The 27,658-nt window shown below is 39.1% G+C and overlaps 1 protein-coding gene across 4 annotated transcripts in view; it reads right to left on the bottom strand.

Annotated features, from left to right (window-relative positions):
• Positions 1–27,658, bottom strand: part of Mapre2 (microtubule associated protein RP/EB family member 2) — a 159,518-nt gene that overhangs the window by 67,535 nt on the left and 64,325 nt on the right. For 2 of the 4 annotated variants that reach the window (XM_046428357.2, XM_046428356.2), the window contains exon 3: positions 979–1,106. In XM_046428357.2, the coding sequence (XP_046284313.1) occupies positions 979–1,099 (121 nt within the window). In that variant the 5' untranslated portion in view covers positions 1,100–1,106. Of the gene's footprint in view, positions 1–978; positions 1,107–25,860; positions 26,115–27,658 lie in introns of those variants that run through there. The other 2 variants (XM_046428355.2, XM_046428358.2) reach the window with 2 other exon arrangements.

The following is a 27,658-nucleotide window of genomic DNA, read 5'->3' as shown; positions in this document are numbered from 1 at the left end:
AAAGTGTGAACAAGATTTTATCACAAACAAAAAGAAGGAGAAAGACCTTCTTAACAAAGGGAGTATGGAAAAAAGTCCTGAATAGCAAACGAAAGGAGTCTTTAGGAAACAGTGTTTTGTGAAACAGTGTTTTGCGGGGAAGATGTGATAGATGAAATTAAGAAGATGGGTACGTCACAGCCAGAAGGGAAAGGATTTTATCAGTGATGTGAAGTCTGAATTTTACCCTGTGGGAAGGGCAGTGTGGAGCCCTGAAGATTTTTAAGGAAGGCTATTGCAAAACTCACTCTGTTTGGAGCAGTAAATGTGGTAGCAGGCAGAAGATGAAGAAGAGGCTATTAGACTATTATGGTTTGGATACAAGATGTCCCCCAAAAGCTTCTGTGTTAATGCAGAATGCTAGGAGGTAAAATGACTGGACTGTGAAAGTTGTAACCTAATCAGTCCATCCTGGTTAAAGGGACAGGGTGGTAACTGTAGGCGGGTAGGGCATGGCTGAAGGAAGTACACGAAGGGGCACCCTTGGAAGGCTTATTCTTCCCTGTGGCCCCTTTCCCCTTCTCTCCCTCAGCTACCAGGCTGATGAACAGTGAGCAGCCTTCCTCCACCATGCCCTTCCACTTCCCTTGGGCCCAGAGCAATAGACTTGGCCCACTATACACAGATACCTCTGAAATAGTGATCTCCAAAGAACGTTCCTTGCTCTAAGTTGTTCTTGTCAGGCACGTAGGTCACAGAAATGCAAGCTGTTATAGAGACCAAGCTAGAGACTACTCATGATACTCAGCAGGGTAGTTCTATGCTTTTAGATGCTGATAAATATTTTTCTCCCATATGTTCTTTAGCTATACCTGAGTTTCCTCCCTTTAGTAGATATAGATATTTCTTCTACCCCAAATGTATCGTTTTTGGTTCATAAAATCACATTCCATAAGACAGTAAACATTTAAGGCAAATACTTAAAAGATGTTCTCTTACCTGAACAAAGCTGCTCCACTTTTGTGTAGTTTAAAGATACTATGTCATTAACCCATGCAATGATGTCATGTCTGCTCATAGTCTCTTGGGTTATCGAGGTAGAATACACATTGACTGCCATTCCCCAACTAGGAATAAACAAACAAAAACAAGTTTATTTACCTAGAAGGAAAAAGTTAAGTGAGAAACATAAAAGACACTTAGCTATTCAGGAAGAGGATCCCTAGTGGAGCTTTAGGGAATGTAAAAGTCCTGCCTTGGTTAAGCCCTTTAGCTTTGCTTTCTCTCTCTCCAGTTTACATATTTGCCATATTAGAATTACAGTTCACATTTTTTTCATGCAATATTGTTGTACATCTCCCCCAACTACACATAAAAGGTCTTTAGGATCTGAGATTCTTAACTAAGAGCACAATCTGAAGTTTCACTTTTGATCTTAAGTCTACGTGTAATCATTAAGAAGTTATAAGGTCTATAGTAGTGTATAGCAAAGTAATCTTTTAGTTGAATATATTTCATAGTATTTTCACTACAAGTACTTGCAAATGTTAAGTGTCTCAGAGTTTGCCACTATACATTTGTTAGAATGGGCAAAGTATTTTTAATATTTAAACCTGAATCAACTTTGCAGTTTTCATTAATTTTGTAGAATATAAGTGTGTGCATATATATTATACGTGTGTGTACATAAATATACATATATATGACACATATACATTAACTTTTATTTTGGAAATTCCAAATATGCACAAAAGAAAAAATAGAAAAACAAACTAGTTGTATCTATTTCTTGGCTTCAACAATCATCAATACTTGACCAATCTTGTTTCATTTATGATCCCATTAACTCCCCTCTGACAATCTCACCCCTGACTGCTCAAGCCAAATTATTCTGGAATGAATGCCAAGCATATCACTTCACTTGTAAATATTTCAGTGTGTGAATCTAAAAGACAAGGACATTAAAAATACCAAACCTCTATAGTATTATCACACCCAAAATTAAAATAATTATTTAATACAATCAAACAAGCATTACAATTTTGTTTCTGTTTGTTTGGATGTGAATTCAAACAAAGTTCAACTCTGTTATTCTGTGATATGTTTTTTAAAAATTTCTTTTATCTATAGGTTCTTCTTTAGTCTTTCTAGTCTTTCCTTGGAACGTTTTTTATGTTGAAGAAACTGGGTTGTTTGGTAGTTTCCAAATCGGGACTTCACTCACTGCATACCACTAGTGTGCTTTAACATGCTACTTGACAGGTTCTTCTGTCCTCTGCATTCCTATAAACTGCTGACACAATCTAGAGACTTGATCTGACTCAAGCTCTAGTGCTTCATGCACAGTCTGGACTTCCATTAGAAGGCACACAACATCTGACTTTCTGTTATACTGTAAGCCATTAGCATTTGTCTCAATCCAATAGTTCATTAGAAACTTCAAAGTGATAATATATCATTCATTCTTGATTTATTAGCTGGAATAATTCTATAAAGAGAAATTTCCCTCTTAAGTACCCTGAGGTTCAGATTATATAGGAAAGAAGAGTAGACACCTGTCTCTTTATTTGCCAGTTCTCAAAACACTGAGGTAGTCCCTAATACTCTCCAAACATGGCCAATGAGGTTTTAATGTTTTGAAGTATAATTAAGAACTTATGATTGAAAATTATTTGATACGTTTCAGTCCATTTATATCTTTATTGATATAGGGTTACAAGAGCATATTCAGGTTGGGTTTTAAGTTCTTTTGACAAGATCCTAGGAGTCTTTGATAACTTTCTTGCTTTCTGGTATGACAAGATTTTGCAGAATGAACTTGTATCTTTCCTGCCTCAGTTTGAACCAGTCATTTGTCCAAGGGCTCTGTTTCCTTGCAGTGGCAAATAGTATTTAGAGACATAAGTAATATTTTTAATCATGACTAGAAAGGATATCAGTATCTATAGACTAAGTTTTACATACAAAAAAATCATTATATTTATAAAACAGTTGTGCTTGGAGTTATTTACTCTCATTAAAGCAATAGAAATCTGACTTCTACTTCAAAGTGCTAAATGAAGATTTCATTATAAATACATATGAAAACAAATAAGCATCCATCTACCCATCCTCAGGATCATCCTTATCTATAAATTCTCTTTTCCTGAAAACCTGAAAAATTTCATAGCACTGGAATCACAGATAATGTGATTCCATAAATACTGCTTTTCCATACCATTATTAAAGGTTTTAAAATATTTTTGGTTAATAATGTCTACCATTTTCCTAAGTCTATCATTTATTAAATAAAACCATTTGCTTTTGAAAATCCAATCAATTTTTTATCATCTATATAAATTATGTAAAACCTTAGGAGAAATAATTCAAAACATAAAATATTTTGAATTGTTTAATGTCGTTTTCATCTACAGCATAACTGCTAGCAGTTGATGTACTTTTCTAATCTCTTCTTCGTTGTGCAGTAATGAGAACCTTTTGCACTTCCAGGCAATGTTCTGATGGAGGGTGAGATGTCAAGGCCCAGAATTACGTTAGATGGCACCAAACCAAATTGAGCTTGAAACAGATCCCCTTTGAAATTAAAAGTTCCAAATTGCTTTAACTTCTGAACCTCCTCATACTGAGAATGAAGGCCAAGGGCCCCCTGACCCTGAAGGGCTCTAGGGAACTGAGAATGGGCCATGCTTCAGATTGACACAGCCAAACTGCATTCACCAATGCATATTTCCTGCTTTTCTGTGCCACTGTGCCCACCTCCTAATAAAAGCTTTCTTCCCACTCCAGTCCCTAAAGATGAACATTTGAGGGGGGGGAAAAGTATCTTCTCTCTTCCTCAAAGCTTGCTTTGAGTGGAACCTGTTCTGCCAGCCAACCTGCCCCCTGAGCTTCACTGGAGCTGATGTGAAGTTTTTCCTACTAAGTTTCAAGAAGAAAATGTTTGCTCATAATGACTTAAAAGCAGAACTAAACTCAGATATATTTTAGAAAGATAATCTATATCCAAGTAAAACTTCTGTGACTACAAAGGGGTAGAAAAATATCCAACAAAAGGACAGGTGTAAGAGTTATGGGAATGTTTAAAACTCCAAGAGAGCAAGGAAGAAAGAAGTCAATGGCTGAAGTCTGTCAATGAATCACCTGTTCCTCCAGGTCTTATTGATAACATTCACCTAAGGACAACTGTCCTTTCATAAAGGCAGATAAGGGCACTGTATGTCTTCAAGGAGTTCATTAAGAAAAGCTGGCAAACAAGGAAAACAGCTCTGGATTTGTGCTTCAGAACTCAGGTCAGTAAGTCACCAGAACTGCCACTCTAACCTCCACCACTGCCTGCTCCAGTCAACAGATGCAGTCCCTGGGAGACCCACACTGGGGACCGCTATGTGTAGGGACTTGTGGGAAAAACCAGGTTAAAAGGTAGAACAAGAGAAGGGTAAGCCAATGAAAGCCAGGAGTATTAACAAGTATTAACATTTCCTAAATCAAAACACTGGCAACACAATAAACAGACTTTGTACCTTCTTCAAATTAATAGTTATGGGATCAATATAGTTAATTTCTATTCACCACCCATGCTGATTAGAATATTCTAATAATCCATCTTCTCGGAGTTTCAACATGATACTTCTACATTCATTTGACTTTGGGGCTGTTTTGCTAGCCCATCCAAACATGCCAGGCCTAGTGATTTGAGGCCTCTGGGTCTGAAGCCTTCTCCACAGAAGGGGAAGGGCCCTTCTGAACCTCCAACAAGGCAGGTGGCAGCCAGAGAGTAAAGAGAATCCTGTCCCTGGCCTGCCACATGTCCTTGCTCCTTGCAATTCCTTCAGCCCTCTCTTTCTATGCAGGTACAATTTTCAGTATATTCAAATTTAAATTATCAGGTGACTAAAAAGCTCGAAGAAGTTAACATACTTTTCCAAATATTAAACTCAGGCAAGGGAGAATAAATACAGCACTAGCCTTCCATGAACACACTCTACAATCCTAAGAATTCAGTATAATTTCTTAGGTCTTAATCTGTATGGCAAAATAAAGATAACAGCACCTCTCCATGCCGAGTTTGCAGAAACACTGTGTGGATAACACAAGGAATTTTCACATCACAGTATAGATATAGAATTCCTTGATTTTTTTTTTTTTTTGGCAGTACTGGGAATCCAACCTAGGTTCTCACATATACCAAGCAAACACTCTAGTACTGAGTTATATCCCCATCCCTTTTATTTTTTATTAAGACAACCTCCTGCTAAATTAAATTGCCCAGACTGGCCTTGAACTTGGGATTTTCCTGCCTCAGTCTCAGGAGTAGTGGCTGGGATTCTAGGCATGTACCACTGTGCTCAGCCCCCATGCTCCCATTTTGATCTTTGAAAGAATCCTGGGAGGAAAGCAGGACAGGAATTATATTCTTCCCTTACAAATAAGGATGCTGAGTATGACCTAACAGGTCACATAATCAGTTAATTAAAAGACCCAACTTTAGTCCAGGATTCTTAGTCCCCGAGAAAACTTCCAAACACCTGGACATCCTACTGAAGGTAAACAGAATAATGATTTGAAATATTAATTTTTAAATTTACTAATTTCCAAAGATTCAAGCAAGAAAAATGAATGGCTATGAAAAGTAAGGTGATACCAAGTGCTACAGAATGAAGAGCCATTGCACTATGTAAGGCTTATTCTCAAGTTTGAATGTTCAGCGTGTCTTTTAAATGACTTGCCACCTGGCCTCCAGTACATAAATATTTCTCTGTCCTCACACTGTAGCTTTTGGTCAGAATCTTAACCAGATCATTATGTGATGAGTAATGACACAAAGTAATGACACAAAGTAAATAAATGGGGTGACAAACTCTTAGCATTATGGTTCCTAAGTCACCATATTTTAATATTGTATTTAAACTGCATTATAAAATGGATGGGCATTCATTATTCCTACTTGAAAATAAAACTAAAAATTGCAATATATTTACACACAGTTTTTGTGACTATTGGAATACCTTTCTAGGAAGGTGGCAATATGTTTTTTTTGCAAACCGGGGAGAGAAATAAAACCAGAAATCTCTTCATAACTCCAGCAAGCAAAGTCACAATTCTGGCCTGTGTAAATAGTGACCACCGACAGGCTTCAGACAGGCTGAGGCTGAGGACCAACGTGCTGATTTTGCTCAGTTTCATCCTGTATGCGACATCTGTTGGTGGTGGGGTGGAGAGGCACAGCAAATTTATGCTTTGTAGCAATTATTGAGCAAATTAGACATTGCATTTCTGCTTACTAAAACAAAAGGAATTTTATGTGAGTCAATGCGACTTGAGTTAGGCTACTGAGCAAAGTTAGCCTGGATAAGGGTTTGGCAAGCCCCAAACTGTGGAAACCAAAACATGACTCCTACTGCCTTACCAGTCCTGGGCCTTATCCCCAATTGCCAAATATTCTACAATTTTGTCTAAGGAAAAAAATTGGCAATGTTCATGACTTACACCAGAGGAATGTCTCTTCAAAATTAGATAAATACGTAAAATGTCATAGCCAGCACTGTGTGTGCTAACTGAAATGATTTCTTATGTAATTCATTGTCTTTCCACTCTAACCTAGACAAACAGATGATCACAACTGTCCAAAAGTGGAGGAGGCCCCTTTTCCTCATTTTCTTCCTTCAAACTTTCACTAATCACTCCTTTTGGAAGATAATACAGTGTTTGGGTTTTTTTCCCCCTAGAAGGGCAGATGATAGGCCAGGTATTCCAGGATCCTATCTCTGGACCTGTTTTGGGTATGTGGATATAAGAAAAAGGCTTTGAGAAATTAATTTTGGGAATGAGGCATGTGGAACCTATTTTGATTTTGACTTTTTTTTTTTTAACAACTGAAGTCTGAGTCTGCTAGGCTTGCCAAGTTTAGACATGACCATCTGTAGAAGAACAGCCCATGTGTGGTTATCTCCTGTCTGTTGCTCTGGACACAGGCCCCATTCGGCTTAGATTTACCTTAAACCAGTCTGAGGTTGAACCTTTAAGGCAGTTTGGACTTAAGTTACCTTCTTTACGTCACTCTCTTAAGGAGTCCATATTCAACTGAAAACTTCATGTTAAATATGAAGTGTTCTGAAAATTTAGCCCACTCTATGCCAAGATATTCCATTCACATATTTTGCACTGACAAAACCCATATTTATCACTGTCTTTCTTCTCTCATAACAATCTCTATTTTCAGCATGTTCTCCCATCACTGGGAGAGGTAACCCACCACCAACAGCTGAAGAAAAATTCATGCAATACACTTTTCACTCAATTTCACATAAATGAAACAAAGTGCACACTGGAAAAGAAATACAAAGGAATATTATTTTTCCTTCACTTGGGAGACACTTCTTTGAGCTTGGACTTTGTGAGGGTTTTCTAAGAATCTACAACCCACATGGTTTCTTAAGTTCTTTTTAAAAATAGCAGGGATTCACTGGAAGCCATATTAGGCTGACCAGGTGTCAAGAATTCCTTCTGAAGCATCTCAGTTGTTCATGCCATGGGTTCACATACGCCAAGACAGAAGACGCACCTGCAATCCCCTTCCTTTACCAACCGCTGGACTCATACCTCCAGGTCAAGGCCACACTATTAATTCCCACACCTCACAGAGTGTTCTTTGTTTAAAGTTTTATGATCATCAAAACTGACCAGTTCCTACTAACGAGGTAAGGGGAGGTGCATTATTTCAGGTGTACTTGTCTACATGGTTTTTCACTGAGAAAGAACTGTTTTTACATTATTCTAATAGAAACAGCCATTCTGTAAGCACTTCTAAGTATTCACAAATATTATAAGCATTTAAAAGAGGGTATTTCCTATCTTACAAGTGACATCTTCCTAAAATAATTTAAAAACTAAATATTTTGAAGGAAAAAAAGTACACTTATATCCACAAATTAAATACTGAGTCAAAGGAAGAAACCCCAAGAGTTGCTCTCAAAAAGACCAGTTCTGCTTCAGAATATATGTTGTCAACCTGAGGGGTAATGAAGAGCTTCAGTCTAACTCATATATGAGAATTTTCCTCTGAAAAGCCTTGGAACAACACAGGTCCTGCCTCCTTCCTGCCTCCTTCTAACAAAAGGCTTATGTTCAATCTCCCAAGGCCTCCCTAATAATGAACTGGGCATCCATAGGGAGTGACAGTATAAATGTGTCCCCTGAACCAGAAACTTCCCCGCTTTTCATCTGTGCATAATTCATTCTCTAAACTCGATACCAAGAGGGGTGGGATTTAAACATTTCGCCAAGAATATTGCCAGACCATTCTCAATTGATCATTTTCTCATTTGTGACCCAAATGTGGGGGCAGACAGAAAGTGCTTGAGGACAGACAGGGATGGAATAAAGAGTCCAAGGGGTAACATTGAAAGACAAACCTTCTCAAGATAAAATTTCCCTGGAGAGATTATAGAAACTAGGGAAGTCTCATTTAAATTCATGTATTAAAGCTTCCATTTCACTTGTGGACTAATTGATATATGCAAGGATTCAAGGGCTGCGATGGGAATTTGAGAGGTCATCTTGTCTCCAGGTAATAATACACATAAGTCGGCTGTGGGCGGACTTGCATCTATTTTATTTTTACAGGGCTCCATGGCTCTGTGATAGGATTAGACAGACAATGCCACACTAACTCCTCTGGGCAGGGCCTCCTGGGGAATCAGAGGTCAGAACACAGTAAGGACTTCATAGAAGAACGATAGAGAAACACTGGGACACTGCCCATGAGAAAATACACATTTTATTAAAACATGGACTTTAAAATACACTTTTTCACTCACAATTAAGCATCTGCAATTCAAAACTAGTGAACAAAAACAATGTAAGGAACTTTCATGCTTAGTTGCTTTGAGAAAAATTAGATAAACCTCAGTTTTATCAGAGGGCTGGGCAGCCTGCTCTATGACAGGTTTTTTTCTAGACTGCCTATCATTACAGTGTTAATGTGCACTTTGTTATCATCCATGCTTAATGATAATGCTTTTAATGTAGATACAAAATTCCATTTAGTCTGACAATCAGAAGTCCTAGTTTCAATAACTGCCACCCACCAGAGACAAACAGAAAAATACCACTCTTTCACGATGCCTTAGCTATTATTTTTTAAAACAAATTAAGTTCTTGCCACATTACCAAGCATTCTAATACAATTTTTAAAAAGTAACAATATGACTAAAATGCAGATTTCTTTCTACAAAATGAGATTCCAAAATTTTCCTTCAAAACTTGAAAATCTAACCCCATTTTAAATAGCTCCATTTTAATAGTCTAAATTAACCTCATTAAGTACTTCCATAAGGTGGGTCCTTGAATGCAGTCTTGGTTTGGCTCCTTGTTGATGCAGTAAAAAAGAATAAAACTTTCAGGACAGCAAATATAGGTGGATTTTTTTGTTTGTTTTGATTATTAACTCAGTATAAAGTCAATAGTTGAGGCCCTTTCATGAAATGAAAACTTGGCTCTTATCCACAAATTGAGGAAATTTTGGAACTCTAAAAAAGTTCTTTGTGGCATTCATGATGTCCCCTGGATATGAATGAAACATAATGAGAGTGTAAAAGGCTAAGGTTCCAAGCACACACACAAAATGGGCATATTTTCCTTCATATGGTCAGAAATGCAGCTGATTATATTTGCCTAAATGTCCATCTGTTTCAAGCAGTGGGTGGCTTCATCCATGCTCTGAAAATAATTCCAATGACCCGGAGCTTGTTCCCATGCCACAAGGCTTGGCTGGTCTCCTCAGGGCACCAACTTCTGCTCAGCACCCCGCCTACCTCTCTTGGCTTGCAGTACATCCACTTCTCCACAACCATATGCCTTCTGTTTACTTTCCCAGCCCTACTTGGCCTTGTTCCTTCTCACTCTGACCTTTAGCCTCTCCCAGGATCCCAAGTCAGTTCTAGTCAGGCCCCAAGTCACCCACGCCCAGAATGGCCCCAGGTCAACCCTTCAGGACATGGGTGCTACTGTGCCACCATGGTGGGTGACCATGTTCAGTTGTTAGTCCATACTGCATAAAACCAGGTGCATAAGATAGAGCAGAAAAGTGTGTGGCTGCTGCAAGGCAAAGTCCTGGGGTGGACCCAGCTCCTGGTTCTGTGCTCTTGGCAGTGCTGGCTTCCCCCCAGGTACTCAGCATCTTCAACATCTTCCTGCTCTCATAATGAGAAACAAATGATGGATGACAGCTTCAAGTTTAATCATTAGGGATAACTGGGGGCTCCAGGGCTTATGCAAAGAAAAAGATCTCTTTCTGGCACTTGACATTGGGATCTCAGGCTTCAGGTCCGGCTCTAATGTCAACTCCTCAGCAAGCCCTCTCTGCCCACTCTAGGAAGGGCCTCCTCCGATTATCCTACAGCACACTGTCTTTTCCTTCCTCATACCAACACCATCAGGGATTACCTTATTTATTATCTGGGCAGTCACACTCCAGCCCCTGGAATACAAACTCTAGGAAACACATGTACTTTACCTGGATTTTATTTATTATATATCTCCTGGGTCTAGGGCAATGTCTGGCACAGTGGGCACACAAAACTGAATCAGTGCTAAAGGAAGGTGAGTTGGGGAGAGTTTTGTGTGGAGAAGACAGAGTGCCTAAAGTCATACCATGGGGGCAAGTGTCAATACATGCCCGACCACCATGTGAGCTAAGAGAGGGAATAAATTGGGGGTTGAGTAGATTAAAGGACTTTGTTTCTTCATTTAGGAAAAAAAAAAAAAAAAAGGTGAGTAATGTGGCATTTTTTATGACTGGAACCCAGATATGAGAGGCTCACTAGTTGCTGTGCAGCTTCATGGGGGCTCTGCCCCAAGAATCCAGGGCACTGGCTTCTAGTTCCCAAGCTCCCACCACGCAGTTGGGTCTACTTGCACACATGCGCCTCCACTCTTTGAGACCTCCTTGTCTCCAGTGGTAAAGCAGAAGGACTAGATTAGATGACACAGTAGCCAGCATTCACTGAGAAATTTCCACACACCTGGTACAAGAGTCAACAAGTTAACATGCCTTGTCTCATTTTGTCAACACAATAGCTAGCATGTTAGGCCATGATGTAGGAAAAGATAGAGTCAGAGAGATTTAATGACTTGCCCAGTTGAGATTATTAAGTGGCAGACATGGGATTTGGGTATGGGATTGATTCTAGGATTCTTGCTGTCAACCAAATCCCTCCTTGATCTCTGTCTTTATTACATCACGACAGTAAATTGAAAGAGAAAGAACTCCAAATGAGGACACAGGTGTGGGCCCTCATAAAACCATTTTTTCCTTTTTAAATTCTTACCAAGGCTTCATTTTACATTTTAACCAAGATGATTTTTAAACATACGTTTCCATGAAGAAAAGCCTAAAATGTAGAGATTTGGGGGACTAGTTACTCAGTTCATTGCTGGGAACAGTTTTTGGCCAGAAAAGCTGCCAGCTGTAACACATAAGCCATGCTAATATTTTAGGAATCACCACATTTTACATTTCTAGTTACTGCATATTTTGGACCCAAATCTCCCAATCTGCTTTTCGTGGCAGATTAGTCAAAGTGGACAGAGACCACATATATTACAGCTTACAATTTTTTTCAAAGCTAATAAAAGACTTCAGATTGGTACTTATGTACCAATCTATTTCATTCAAAAAGGAAAAAAAAAAAATCCCCTGGCATCTTACTCTTAGAGACTGGTGCCTATCCAAAGGTCTGTATTTTTATTGTAGTAAAATTCACTTTAAAATTCATGAAGACATTCTGAAGTGGAAATGAAGTACCAATAAAATTAAACCTACTAATAAATGATGTAAGTGAAGGCCAGTGTTAAAAAAATATTCCAGTGACTTTTGTCTCCAAACTGGGTAATATACATCCATATCCCCCCCTAGTCCTATCTACACCCTCTCTATGCTTAATTCTTTCCACAGTAGACTTGATATGCAACCAAAATGGAAAATTTCAAATTGGGGAATAGTGTAACATTAAACTTTTCAACTCTTACCTTTAGCTGTCAAGGTATGAATCATCTTCTAAGAACCAAACCCCCATGGAACAATCAACAAATTACAAAATGGGTTCTCTTACATATTGAGGAATAGCAAATGGAAATTCTGGTCATTGCTATAGCTAAGATTAGTGATGCTCAGGCAAACTGGTATAGCTGTGGGGAAATACTAACAAAAATCAGCAGCGTTATTTCATAACTAGTTCCCCAAGGCATCATTGCCAAAAGTTCCTTTCCCAGATGATTCTCTCATCTCAGCCAGAGATTTTCCCCTAACTTTCTACAATTTCACCCCAGGGTTAGAGTTCATCCTTCTTTTCTCATCACTAGGTTTCCCTTGTACTCTTGTTTAGGAAATCAGATGCCATTTTGTATTCTAGAATGAAAGAAGAGTTGTTTTCTTTTTTAAAATCAATACACTCATTTCCTATTACTTTGCTGGAATGAAGAATAGAGACTGATAGATTTTTGCATCTTAAGTATATAGCAGCCCCTGACAAACATTGGTTTATACACAAATGTGTGCACATGCACACTTGCAGACAGCCTCAAGCTGCAGTACTTATCTGCTCTCCTCCCCACTGTCTTGTTACTGGTCAAAAGTTACACTTCCTGCATTAGTGTACAAGCACTACAATTCTCAAAGGGAAGTGCAGAAACTGAACACTCAAGAACTGTGCTGTGTTCAAACTGAATCAAGCACAGAAACCACAGTGGGGCGGACATGCGGTAAGACCCTTGGTTTGGGGAGGAGTGGAAGGAGAGGAGCTGGCCCTGCAGCCTCCCTTTGACTCTGCAGCTCTGTGGTGTGAGGACTTCAGGGAGCAGAGGACGACATTTAATGGACTGCAGTAGTTAACACGTGGTGGATTAGTGGTCTCCACTGAAGACAGTGCTTTATTAAACTTGGGATTCTTAAAGATAGACGATAATTGACAAGAAAACATTCAAAGATAATTAAGAGAAAGGAAATTACTTATGAGAAGACTATCTTTGACTACATAGCTAGAAATGATATTACAGACAAAACTGTCTCAAGAATACACAGAGGGAGCAGATGAAGTCCGTTCTAGAGTGGATATGTGTTAAAAGGTACTCAGTATTTGAGCCAATTTGAACAGATGAAATTCATAAATCTGGTAAAGTGCCTCCATCCAGTTGCCATGTCTCGTTTCTAGGTTCCTAGGATTAATCTGACTTAGAGTATTTAAATCATATTATAGTAATTAGCTTTCCATTCAGCAATTGAGTAACAGTCATATCCATTTTTTGGCTTTCTGAACTTAAACTAAAAACTTGATATCACACGGGTTGACTCAATGTCTCAAATACTATTTTACTTTATGTTATTTCAGGCTTAGCTATTACTATAATTATCATAATGGTAAGCATGATAAATGTTTATTTAATACCATAAAACATCCACTGACTCATTACATATATTTATACGTGCATATATGCTATAGAGGATTAATTCTTACTTAAAATTAAGGTTAAATTATCTCCATAATGCTTTGATAAGGCAAAGAAATAACTAATTCAAGGTGGGATTCTGGTAAACAGAAAACACTGGGGTTGTGGCTCAGTGGTCGAGTGCTTGCCCAGCACAAAATGTATTGTGTCCATCTACAACCAAAAAAATTTTTAAAAATTAAAAATAAAAAACATGTTGAGGTGCTACTTTTTATTTTAAGAAATAGATTTTATATTAAAAATTATGCATTTTCACTATAGGAAAAGTAGAACTACAAAAAAATTAAAAATATCCATATTATTGCACTATTCTAAACACATTTGTTTCTTTGTAAACCTCTCCTGTGTGTGTGGTAGGGAAGTATATGAATGTATTTTTTATATACACATATTAAAAAAGGACCCATTACATACACATATATCTATACACAGAGCTGAGGAGCATCTCCTCCAAATTCATGTCTACTTAGAAGCTCAGAATAGGACCTTATTCGAAAACAGGGTTGTTAGAGATGTACTTATATGATGAGATCATGTTAGATGGGGGTGGGTGTCCTAATCAAAGGCAGCCGTGTAAAAACACAAGTGGAAGAAGGTGTGGGGTAATGAAACGTTGGGACCACAAGCCAGGAAACACATGGTCGAGCAGAAACAGGAAGAGACAGGCTTCTTCCCCAGCCCTCAGAGGGAGCATGGTGCTGCCAATACCTTGGGTCTTAGACTTCTAGTTGCACTCAGAGAGGATGCATTTTAAACCACCCAGTTTGTAAAATTTGTCATAGAAGCTCTAGGAGACCAAGAAAATCCATACATACTTTTGAAGCAATCAGATTGTTTCTGTTATTGTGGACATTTCTCATATCTTCTTCACATGTTTGTACTGTACTTAATTGTGTAGGCATGCCACAATATACCTAACTCTCAAATTTTATTTTAGCATGGTTAATTTCAAGAACTTTTACTTTGATCATGTCCCTTCTTTTGGATTATTACTTCACGACAACAGGATTGGTGGTTGCTTAAATGCTAACAGACCAAATGATCACTGGCTCATATATGAACACATGGACATTTTTCCAATGTATGAGTCTTCAAGTGATTTTTATGGGGGTTAGTTGTTTGCTAGAGAGCCTAAATCCCAAAAGGACATCCTCAGTCGGGGCTCCCTAGTTAACAGGAAAGGAAGCAAGCAATCATCTTATTTTAAAAAAGTCCCGTCCTTGGACATCGTAAACTAAGGGACTCACAGGATGTCCTGTCTAATAGTATTTGGCTTCCTTTCATGGAACCTCCTCAGTTAAAGCAAAAAAACAGTCTCAACTCTCCTCTGATCCTCAAGTGGCTGTGGCCTGCTCAGTTCCAACCAGAACACAGAAAATCACCAACCAGTCTGGAGAGCAAGAGACTGCTGCCTTCAGGGAAGGTAGTAATTCACCTGAAATTTGGCCTGAAGGTTTTTGCAGTCATTATGAATAAATGATAAAGGAAATAAGTTACATGCACAAAATCTACTCAGTAGGTCCAGGCCGTTTGTGAAATCATACATGAATTTACATTTTACAGTATCTTTAGATTTTTGAAACGTGTGGTTAAGATACTGGGATTTTGCTGGAGAGATTCCCAATAGATTCTGAAAACAAGTAGGCCACTCTGTCAAGATAACAGGGACCCTCAGTAGATCCTTTCATGTAAACCTCCTAAGAGAGTCTTGCAAGAACAAAAAGCCCACCAACTTAAACAGAATGCAAACAGTCAGGTAGATTTGGGGCATGTCTGTCTCAGAATTTAAAAATGAGGGGGCATTCAATGCTTAGTTATCCTGGGTAAGATTTTAAATCCATAAAATTGTTCCTTGTCACATTTAAAGAAAAAATTTTATACACATTTTCCTCTTAAACTTAATAATGGGACATTTGATCTAGCATCAAGACATGAAATAAGAAAAGAGCATGTACATAATTATAGTGTTCTCCACAAAATTAAAAGAGTGTTTCATATTTATCAAAACCCCAAAGAAAACCCAGGTCCTATATTAAAAACTTACATATGAAACTTTTAAAGTGGACTTACAATTTTTTTCTGAGTTAAAATAATTGTTTTGTTACTACTTTGCAGTGTATTTTACTACAATTGTTTAGTATGTATAGATTGAACATCCCTAATCCCCAAACCTAAACTCTGAAATGCTCCAGAATTTAAAAATGAGGAAGCATCCAATTTTTGGAACATTGATATGATGCTCAAAACATCTTCTATTAGAGGGGCTCTGCCAGGAAAGCCTATGGAAATATTCCCAAATCAGAAACATTCTTGTTCCCAAGCATTTCAGACGAGGGAACTTAGTAGACGTGACCTATTTGCTATAAAGGTCTTTGTGGACAAGACCAGGTAGAAATTAACTATCCTTTTTCTGGAGAGGTTTATATTCAGGTTCAGAATATAAGACCCAGATATATTAAAATTTACTTCAAAACTATATTATAGCATTCAGAATATATTTTCACAGTCCTCTTATAACAATAAGACAACCTAACTTTTTTTAAAAAATAGTCAAAAGGTTTGAACATTTCACCAAAGAGGTGACTAACATCATTAGTCATCAGAAAAATATGAATTAAAATCTCAGTGAGATACCTCTACACACCCACAAACACAGTCAAAAGTCAAAATACTGATATACCAAGTGTTGCCAAAGACAGGGAATGGACTCTCTAAAATGGCGCAATCACTTTGAACAATTGTTTGCAGTTTCTTAAATTCAACACCAGCCATATCATCTGATCATTCTACTCTCAGGCATTTACCCCAGAGAAACAAAAACATGTCCCCACAAAGATTTATCCATGAATATTCATGGAGGCTTTCTTCATAACTGCTCAAAACTAGAAACAACTCAAATGTTCATCAGCTGATGAATGGATAAACAAAATATGGCACTACCATATGATGGAATACTACTCGGCGATAAAGAGTAACAGACTGCAGACAAAATTGCTATGGCTGAATCTCAAACTCATTAAGCCAAGTCAAAGCAGTCATGAACTTTGCATTTCATTTATTAAAAAAAAAAAACTGAATCGAACCTGTGGAGAAAGCAGGTCAGTGGTTTCTGTGGCTATGGAAAGAGGAGATATGAACAGAGAAAGGCTACAAGGAATTTTGGGGTGGTGGAGTGATGGAAACATTCTATATCCTGACTGGTGATGACTTGGGGGCATATAATACCAAAACTCATTGAATCATGCACTTTAAATGGATGCATTACTACGATACTGACATCAGTTCTTAACAAAGTTGATAAGGGGAAGACTACAATATAACTGGTTTGAATTTTTCCAGATTCGACCTGGATATTTAATAAACATTTGTTATATGCCAGGTATCATATCAGGTAATTAAAACACAAAAATCATAGATGACTATAAAGACAGGGTAAAAGAGTAGAATTTAAACTACAAGCAATAATACTAACATTCTTTAAGGAATTTCTTTCGTACCCAGACACCACTTGGTGTATTTTATATTCTATCTCATTTAATCCACATAAGAACCATGTGAAGTTGGTGCTGTTATTATTCCATATACACGGCAGGAAAATTAGGCTTATCTTAGGTCATTCATGTGAAAGAGCAAAGGAGGTGCTGGATGCTCCAGGCCATCTTTTCCATCCAGAACAACCTTTGAACAGGAGTGAGAGGAAGACGCTCTTCATACAGAGCAATTAATATGAACACCTTAAAGTCAGTGGGATGACAATTCTGTCAACTTCCAGGAAAAAAAAAAGCAGCTTTCCAAACACCAAACCTGCTTCCTGTGCATTCCAGGCCCCAGCAGGAGACTGGGGAGGGCCTCTTTGGTCCCATTTCCTCCTGTCACCAGATCCCTGCCTAGGCTCACATAGCACTTATCATTTTCTTCCTTCCGTGAAGAACAAGGGTTAGAGTGGCAGATTTACTCTGCCCAGGAACAAAGAGAAAGAGAGAGATGAGGAGAAGGGAGGTTGGCACATTCATCCCAAGAAACTCTCTTGCAGGAAGCATGTGCCTGCCTCCTACCCTCACAGGGACCCCATCTTCTGCTTCCTCCTTTTCTAGAAGAGGCATTCAGGTCACAAGTCTCTATTTCACAGTTGCTGTGAGCAGGTCCTTACAATAAGGATAATGTATGCGAAGCTCTCCTCCTCTTTGTTTTTCCCTAACTGGTCAGTCTCCCTGGGGTCTATGCAGACTTTACCAGCCTGGTGGGTGAGGAGGCTGCCATGGGGAGGCATGGTGAATGCAGATGGCTGGTTTCCTGGCCATCATCACAGGATCTGGGGGTGGGGGTTACACGAAGGGCAAATACTACTCCTTAACTACACTAAGAAGGGAGCTTAGGCCAGTTGCAGGAGGCAGGGGCTGCAGTCAAGAGTGTCTAAAAAATAGCAATTACCTGTAATCTCACTGTGGTGAGGCCCTGCACGTTACCTGACAAACAGCAGGTGCTCAATAAATGAGAAGAAAATAAAACTGCAAAGAGGATATTGAAAAATAATCCTCTCTAAATAATAGAGAGGATTATTTTGCAGTTAGAGCAGGATTCACGGGGCATACTAAGCAGGCTGGACACATCACCAGAAACAACAGAGGCTGCTCCAGTGTGTGAGCTGGGGAGAAGGAAACAGAATGTGGACCAGGGACGTGTGAAACTTCAGTGGCTGCACGGGGCAGATGCTGGGAGAGCACTGTTCATCTGCGACTTATGATGCTTTAATGTAAGAATGGTCCTTGCATTAGGCAAACGTTTACTATCCTTCATGTGATTTCCCAAGTCCATGAATAGTTTGAGATGTTTTCTAACAGTTCAACATGTATAACTCATTAAAATTCAAACTCATTGAAATTTAAAATCCATGCTATTAAAGTGCTTAAATGACATGTCACTGATTGATTTGGCAATGCATTTATATAGCTTCAACTTTTTAGAAAAAAAGAACACATAAAAGGCACTTAGCAACTAATTTGCCCAGTTCCCATTTTTATAAGTTTCTATGTTTTCAGTTTCTCTAGGCAGTACATCAAGTGAATATGGAGATAGTCTCACTTTCCTATTTACACATAAGTCAGTAAACAATAATGCACTATTTTTAACCTAGTGGTGGCCAATACACATCTCATAAAAATTGAGAGATCAAAATAGATAAGTCTTTTATTTTTACCTCAAGTGACTTTCTGTAAGGGAGATGTGAACTTTCTGCTACAAAAGTCATTCAAAAATGCTCAAATTTGCGCCTCAAGTCTACATTAATAAAACATATATGGAGGCCATGGTAGGGTGCACAACACAAACATAGTTTATCCTTACCTGCTTTGTTTCTGAAAGGTTTTGGAAAAATTAAAGGAGGATAATTTTGCCCTTACCAAGTATAGGCACAGTAATCACAAAGTTACTTTATTATGACAAGTGAACACTAACTGAAGACTTCTGAATCAACAACAGCGATACTCAAAAAAAAAACCAGACAGACTCTGGGTGCTGTCTGGCCAGGTGTGGGCACCCCACCTCTCAGACCCCTCCCACCAGCACTCTCTGCCTTACACCCAGGCCTCTAGAGGGTCCTTCCAGGAAGGGCTCTGCATTTCTCTTTGTATTCCAAGAGCCCAGCATGGGGACTGGCATACAGAAGAAACTCGGTTAAGTTTGCTGAATGAACAATTGTGGTCTGAATTTTACATATAACGATAATGGTCTAAACTCCAACAGTGGGAATTTTTTAAAATTCCCATTTTTAGCAAGCTGAAACATGTTTGGTCATTTCGAAAAGGAAGTAAATGGAAGGCAGGAGGAGGGGTATACCCTGTTATTTCGGTAGTTCCATTTTCTCCCAATTTGTGGGGCACCAAATGCAAACCTTGCTGGGAATCACAGAGGGCTCTTAAATGAAGCATACCACTGTTTATAATCAGAGAATAACTGTGAACATGAAAGCCTCCCAGAGATGTCAATGCCTTTGGCATTTCTGATGAATTACCTCCCAGGGCTTTGCCAGGGTAGGCCAACACTAAATTAAGAACAAGGAATTAATGTCTTTAAGGCAAAACAAAACAAAACAAAACAGACACTACTCCTAAGAAAATGAAATGGTTTTACAGAAATCTAAAGTGTGCCTCCCAAGAAGAACACTGCCCTTTTAGCCTATGCAATAACTAAAACTGGCCACTAACTTCAGGATCGACTCTGTGCACTGTTAAAATTCAAATCTGCACAAGGTCTGCCTTATGAAATGCTATAGGGAGCCACAATGCCTTTAGGAAGTACAGTGTCTCTATCAAAATGACATGCTCGAAAAAGATCACAATTTTATAGACTTCCACCAGCGAGTGCACAGGTGTACGTGCACACTCACACAATGTCTGTATTCTCCCTTCTTAGATCGCTTGGCCTGTTCCTTCTCTGTTCCAAAGTCATGGCCAAAATCAGATTCGATGGGCAGAATCATTTTACCTGCCAGAACCAAGCAAGGCCTAGAAATAATAGAAAGACTAAGGTTTTGCTGAACAAGTTTCTCTTACATTAGCTAAGCATTAAAGGATACCATCACTAAAAGCAGCCATCAGCTCCATCATTCTAGGTATCTGTCATCAATATCCTTTAAAAACACAACAAAGCAAAAGCAAAATAATACTTTAAGCAAGTCTGTCCTGATTCAAGTGAGCAAAAGCCTGATTAGTCTAGGGAGATTTGAAACTGAAAATGTACAAGTATTTTTTTTTAAGTAACCTATAAAGAAATTATTTCTTAGTGGCCTATAAAACACTGCTTGATCTTTACCTTACTAATGATTTATTTTTCATCAAAATAAATTAATATCTTTGGAGATACATTTCACAAAAACACTTAAGAGAACTCTATTTGCTTCATTAAGGCAAAAGTCATACTTTTTTTTTTCCCTATGTGAATTGTAGGTTTGCATTTTGGAAGGAGTCTCTCAATGAACAAACACCAAGGGCCGGAAACATTAAGATAAGTAATCAGAATTTTAAAATGAGCTAAGAAATAGGATTGTAGTTGCCGATAGGTTGTTCATGGAGTATAAGCTAAAGGGCTTAGTGAAATAACATTTAACATATTGGCTGAGTATGACACTCAATTTAGGGTTCCAGAAGAAGATAACTGAAAAATACCCGGAAGTTAGGAAGAATGAAAGAGATTCTAACATATATTTTAACATATTTCACTTTTCACAGGAGAAGGACAAATCCATTTAAAGTAAAACTGACAAAATTTAGCAATATGACCCAGGGTAAACTCTCAGTCCATTTCAGGAGCTGCCATCAAGGTAATGCCTTCTAACTGTGAGGAACTGGCCCAGGGTCTCGTGGAGCATTCTAAGCAGCTTCACCAGCCTCATCTATAGCTCCTGTGGCATGATCCTTCACAGTGAAGTGCCAAACACCCTAATTCTGGGTCTGGGAGGATCAGAACAGTGTAAGTACTTCACACTAGCCACCCCTTAAAAGCCACTTCTGACCTAAGTACCAGTGCCTTTATGAAGTCCTTCTACACAGGGAGAGATGTCCTGAGCCAGGGAACATCCATCTATCTACCTTATCCTGATCCCTGCACACTAGGGGTCTGGAATTCTCTCATAGTACCAGTGAGAATTACTTATTCCCTAAGTAATTCCAGGCCTCTCTGAATGGATGAACACTGGTAGACTCCACTTTCCTTTTAACTCTCATTTCAAAACAGCAGACTATTCCAGAACACACCTCTGCCCCATTATCCTATCCATCAGGTAATAAACTTGTAGTGGTTTCCTATTTCTAGGCTCCCACTACCCAGTCTATCTTTCAATGCTCCTGCCTTTTTTCCCCACCATTGCCCACCATGCACCTGGCCAGGCCAATGAGAAAACTCTGATTCCATAGCCTATGCTCTTTTCACCAATATATTTGCTTTCCCACACCAACTTTTAGCTTCGTACCACATACTCTCCTTGAGAATATCTTTACTTACTTTGAGTCACTGTGAGCACAGGAAATGCAAACCACTTTTGCTATCAGACTAAGCAAAATATTGACAGCAATGTAAATTTGCCACAAAAGGAGCTGTTTATATCTGACTTTGCTAGAATTCAAGGTCCTTAAGGGACATCTGGCATAGACTTTGGCCAGAGTATATTCTCAAACATTTACTGAATTAGTTCTTTGACCCAAATGGAATATTTAGATTAGACCTGATATTTTCTGTCCACTTAATTAACCTAAGGACTTACTTCAGCTTCAATAGGAGACCTATAAAAACAGAAAAGATGCTGCATAAGGAAATCAACCTTCTAATTCCAGAGTATAATCTCACACAACTGCTCTGCTAAGATCATGCACTGTAAACAGATACTATGACAACAAGCTACAGAGCAGGGGTGGACCTCTCCCCAAGGACAAGTGCACCAAAGACCATCCCATTCACAAAAGCTCTGATGAGGACCCTGAAAAGCAGTTCCAAAGTTGGGCACCTAGCAAAACATCAAGTAACTCTCTGACTTTTACAAACACTAAGAAAAATATTAAACACCAAATCATATTTTCCGAAACCTCCTTTGGCAGTATTAAACGCAGATGGTACTAATAGGTACATAATGGACGCATGTGAAGTTGGACTTTGGCTGTCTATAGCTACTGGTTTGGGCGAACGTGATCTGAAATCTATGTTCTGGTAAAAGTAAGCCACGTTACAATAGCTTCTAGTGAGTGGAACACATTTTCATGCCTCCATCTTTTATATGTCTATACAAATGACAGTTCTCTGTCTTCCTTAGAAACAGCTCATTTTTTTGTCTTATTGGCATAGCCTGATGTTTTAGGTCAACGTTTTAAGCTTGTATTTTAGTTTTGCCATTCTTTACAGTCTATCCCCTGGGGCCAGGTAATCTTTTTATTTTTTCCCCCTTAAGTACTCAGAAAACATGCTATTGTAGTTACAGGTTCAAACACCCATTTTAAAACAGTCCTTTTTAGCCTTACACATGCATTCTCAAAAGCCTGGAATATGTGAACAAAGATGCCATGAGGGCCAGTTAATAAATCTCCTTTTCAACTAGCATCTGCACGAAACAGAGCTATGGGGAGGATCCTCTCCAGGGAGACTCAGAGCACGACTCATTCGCTCTGTGAATTCAACAGTGTCGCCTCAGATGGCCCTCACCACATTTATTTTTTAAGCAACTCTTAAAATATAAGGCTTTCTAATGCTCCTCAGTACAATGAGGAAGCCGGGGCAGAGAAGGTGATAACACGACAGTGGACATGAGCGGGAAAACATGCACATGACTGGATTGAGCCATTTTGGCACTTGGCTCTTTCCCATTGAAATTACTAATTCAGGAGTCATTCTATAAAGGAAACTTGCTTTTCTCATCAAATGGACACTAGCTCCCTTAATGATTTGCCTCCTATTCTACTCTAAGCTGTGAAAATGGGTTCTGTTTACACTGACACCTGAGTTCCAAGATCTGGGTCAGGGACCATATCCGACTTTCACCTGTGAACAATCTGGTACATATGCTATAAAAATAGAAGAGTGACCACTAGTCCAATATCAGGGCTCAGGGGCACTGCCCTGTTCTCCTTTCCTTTCATCTGTGCTGCCAGCAAGGTAAGGTGTGTTCCTGTCCAAGAGTACCTGGAAGAATCCCTTTCTCAGTAATAACAGCATTCTTTTCCTATTTACATAGCTCTTTTAAGAGATTCTTTGTTTCTAATATTTGAAGTCAACCTCACAACATCTCAAAGAATGGGATTGCATATCCTTATATGTAAGAAGCAAAGGTAGATAAAAAAGCCTAAGATAAAGGGCCTGTTGGAAGCCTACCTAGGAGTTAGTAAAGCAGCCAAGAAACGAATTGTTTCTGGTCTCGCTAGGGCCCTGGGCTCCCCGAGGTTCCCCAAGCAACACCAAAGAGAATTTCCAAGCACATTTCATTGGTGAGTGCTATCCCAAGACTATAGCTAAAGTAAAACTTTCATTTGGTTAAATTTCTACTATGGTTTTCAATTTGCCTTCCAAGTTTCCTCGGCAAATAAATGGCTATATTATTCCAGTCTTGGGATGCCAAAATAATGATGGAATGCTTCCTTCATTAAAAAAAAAAAAAAAAAAAAGTGTCACATTTTTCCTTCCCTATGACTCTCCAAAAAAATAAGTGGTAGTTATATTACATTGGTCATCCACTTTGAAAGAGAAGCAGACCAAGGAAAATACCCAGTGTATTTGTCTCCAAGCGCACCCTTTAAATAACAATACAAATGCAATTTTTGAGGCTTCCATCTTCATTTAACCTATAGCATCTCTTGCTATAGCATCCAGTAACCCTATTATAAAAAAGACAAATGCAATGATGCTCTGATTTAAGAATTTGTTCAATCAGTCATAATCAAAATTTAGTTTTGTTTTTTATATAATCTCAGGTACTGTTATTGGGACACATCAAGCAAAATGGAAATAATTCAAGAAATGGAAATCATTAACAGATTGAATTAAAGAAGTAAATGCAATTGTATTATTAAGCAATAATTTATCACAAGAAGGTTACATTTAACCTTTCTGTCAAGTGATTTTCCATTGCCACTTCAAGTTAGTTCATATGAGTAATAAAACCCAACTAGGCAACTTCCTTTGGCCCACGTGGTAAAATTGGAACTCCATCTTAAAAAGCAACTGCTACCAACATAGCAGGAATTAAGTCATTTAAAAAGTGAGGGCTTCATCAAATTTATTACTTATAAGGCAACTTCAAATGAATGTGTTTTAAAAGCACATTCAAGTTTTTGTTTTTAAATTCAATTTTTAGGCTTTGGGATATTCACAGAGGAGAAAGGTAAGAAGGTGCCCAACATTCCAACTACTGGGTCTGTAAAAGGAGAGTCCTGGAAGTTTTGGACCAATTTTGGTTTACAATAAAAGAATAACAAGCATTTGAAATCTGTAAGGATACCATGTCAACACGTTCATTGGAACCATAAGGCATGGGATTTGGGTGACCTCATGGGCACAGCCAAAATTAACTCCAAGTATTTATGTAACTGCCAGAGATGACAGGGCAAAGGTTGCTTATAATTTTTTCTTTGAGTCAACAAACAGTATGTGTCTTTGGTAAAATAGAAAGGGAGTTGGGGTGCTTTTGACCCTATTTTATGATACACAATGTTTAAATACACAGAATATTCCATTTGTAAAACCATCTGAATGTTTAGATGAAGTCTTTAAAAAAAAGAGTTATTTCCTGTTGCTCACTAGCTGAGAGGATGCGCTTTAGAGGTATGTGTGCTCTGCTTCAAAGCAAAAGCATTGTTTGCGGTTATCAAGGTAACATTTAAAAATAACTAACCCAGTACAAAAGAACTTCTGAGGAAATATGACTGAAGCTATCAGTCTCTCTTTAAGTCTGGCCTTGAGCTGCCTAAGACCCTAGCTGCATTCTCCATTACATTGTTATCCTTATCAAACAATGCAAACAATTTTAATGAGCTTATCTATGGGAACATATTGCCAGATATGTTAATGTAAAAACGATGCCAACCATACAGGCAAGCTCATTAATCAAAAGGCTCACAATACAATGACCAAGATCATTCCCATCCTCAAATCAGACCTCAGCAAAATACCAGGAATTACCTTTCTACTGTCAATAAGAAGGAAGGGCTCCCCCACCCATGCGGAGGCCATAAACTCCTAGGAAAATACATAACAGTGCCCAAATGTTTTTTCAGATTCATTGCAGTCTAGTCTCTTTCTAATAAACCTAGGGTTCCATGGAGAAAATTTTGGTGAATGTCTGACACTGTGACCTCTGCTGTCAATCCTTGCACCAATCAGCGAGCAGAATTCTTACAAAGCTCCATCAATCTGGAGGTTTAACATCACAGACTGCAGCTTAATCTAGAGGATTCCATCTTTCCCGCACACTCTCCAGGTTAAGCACAAACGTTTTTCTCTCGACACCCACCCATTTGTTTTCTGCCTTTAGGCACCGCTACCTAATGGCTCCTTTAAAATCTAAAAGGGAAAGAGGAAAGGAAGTGCTACAGCCCGTCTCCCTTTGGAGAGGAGGGGGAAATAGCATGCATTTTTATCAATGTGGAAGGGAAGAGATGGAGGGAGACCCCTTGCAGGCAGCCAACCTATTCACAAAATGCTTCCCATCTGCAATCGAGAAGCCTCGATGCATACCCAACATGACACACGAAAACAGATACCAAATGATTGCAACCGCCTTCACAAACGCACGTCTGCAGCCTGGGTGGCGGGCAGTATCTGTTCCATTATATAACGGCCGGATTTCCTTGCTCCCCAGCCAGGGTCCCCAGCCCGGCGCTGCCCTGGTGCCAGCCCCATTACCTGTAGGAACGCTCCCCGCGCACAGTGTGCTTCCGGAAAGGAATGATGGTCCCGTTATCCTGGATGATGTCGTTGTTGTTCTCGCCATTTGGGGACAGGGTTTGGGTCGGCCCAGGCATTGGCGCACTCCCAAGAAAGGGAACAAACCGCTGTGGGCTGGCTGGTGAGGAAGGTGGTTGCGTCTTCCCGCTCGCTCGCCTGCTCAGCACACGGACCGTGCCTGCCGCCTGCTCGCCCGCTTCTCCCCGCTCAGCTCCCGCCCCGCCCCGCCCTCCTGTGTCCCGCCCTCCCGGCCGCTGACGTCAGAGCGCCGGCACAGCACCCGGGTCACGTGACTGGCCGGTCGCCATAGCAACCCGCTAACTCATCACCTCGCCTCAATTCACACAGGGCCGCGGCGTGACCACGCCAGCCGCTCCAGGCAGGCACCGGGCAGGCCTACATCTGGCATGTAAAACCCCAGGCCACCCCGCAGCCCCCCTTGCAGACTCGCCTTGTCTGAAAACCAGCTCTTCCTCTAACCATTTCCTTTCCGACCCGTGCTCCGACTGCAGCTGTGTACACAAAAGAAGGATTCATGCAAAGGGGTGTGGGAGACCCTTTAACTCCTTCAATACCAAGTTCTTATGCCATCAGAACTAAACTTGGGCATGTTTCAGGAAAAAATCCAAAAAAGGCCTAGTGGCCACCTTCGAGAAAAGGTATCCGACTAGAGGGGTTAAAAAATGTCTAGGTTCCTCCCTTACTCTTCAAAGCAGCAACCTCCTCAAGCAAAAAATCTGAAAGCCTAATAAACTGTATTTCCTTCTAATCAATGTAGCCTTTAATGATGTGAGGATCAAAGACCATAAATTACGAGATTTTCTGTATAAAGAATCCCTAAAGAGGGTTTTTAAAAATAACCACTGTTTTATAAGATCACAGTTACCCAGAACCCTCAAATTCAAAAATCTTTAGACTGCCTTCTGATACAGATCATTGATTCTGTGCCATTTATTTTGTTTCCATGTGAATTAAATAAGCGACCACCTCATTTAGTATTTGGAAGCTCTTAACATTCAAGCTGCTCTCTGTCATTGAAATGTTGTTTTCCAATACATTGCCCATGAGTGAGATAGTATTAATATTAACCATTTTTTAAAATGAATAAACTAGTGGGATTTAAGTAAATTGCTGAAGGTCATATAGGAAGGGGTGAACTGGAACTTAAAAGTGACATGCTTTTTTTTTAATCTTATAGGACTAAATAGTAGTGATCTGTCTATAATGTTTACTCCAATATTATATATTGAGGTAAGAATCAAGAATCACACCCAATATGACCACTGTGAAAGACAATCCATGGATTGTAGATTTTGTATAGACCCCAAATATGTCCAGTACTTTCCTCCAGAGAAGAGAGTCTGAAGAATTATCTACTTATCAGAAGTGGTTTTTAACTTTCATGGGGTGGAAAGGGAAGAAGAATTTGGGTATGAAAGACACGGCAAGAATGCGTATGGCAGAAAGTCCTAGGATATGTATGGTTCATTCCTCCCCAATATTGTAGACTTTTATCAGCTTCATTATTTTGTGATACAGATATTAAAAACTCTGTCATTCCTGACAATTCTCCAGCATATGTCCCTGGTTATAAGTTATTTCTGGTATCAAGCTTCTGGAATTGGAATCAAATGTTTCACAAACCAGATGGTAATGATAATTTCAAACAAGGGGGGCCCCTTTTATTTCTATTTTATTCTCTCCTTTTAGGCTATTATTTTAATAATTTTATTCTGCTTCTCCAGTTAGTTCACAG

The sequence above is a fragment of the Marmota monax genome, unplaced genomic scaffold (assembly GCF_021218885.2).
Source record: "Marmota monax isolate L192 unplaced genomic scaffold, Marmota_monax_Labrador192_F-V1.1 WCK01_AAM20220418_F8-fsc00031, whole genome shotgun sequence".
Taxonomy (NCBI): Eukaryota; Metazoa; Chordata; class Mammalia; order Rodentia; family Sciuridae; genus Marmota; species Marmota monax.
This window is presented reverse-complemented; position numbering and strand designations above follow the sequence as displayed.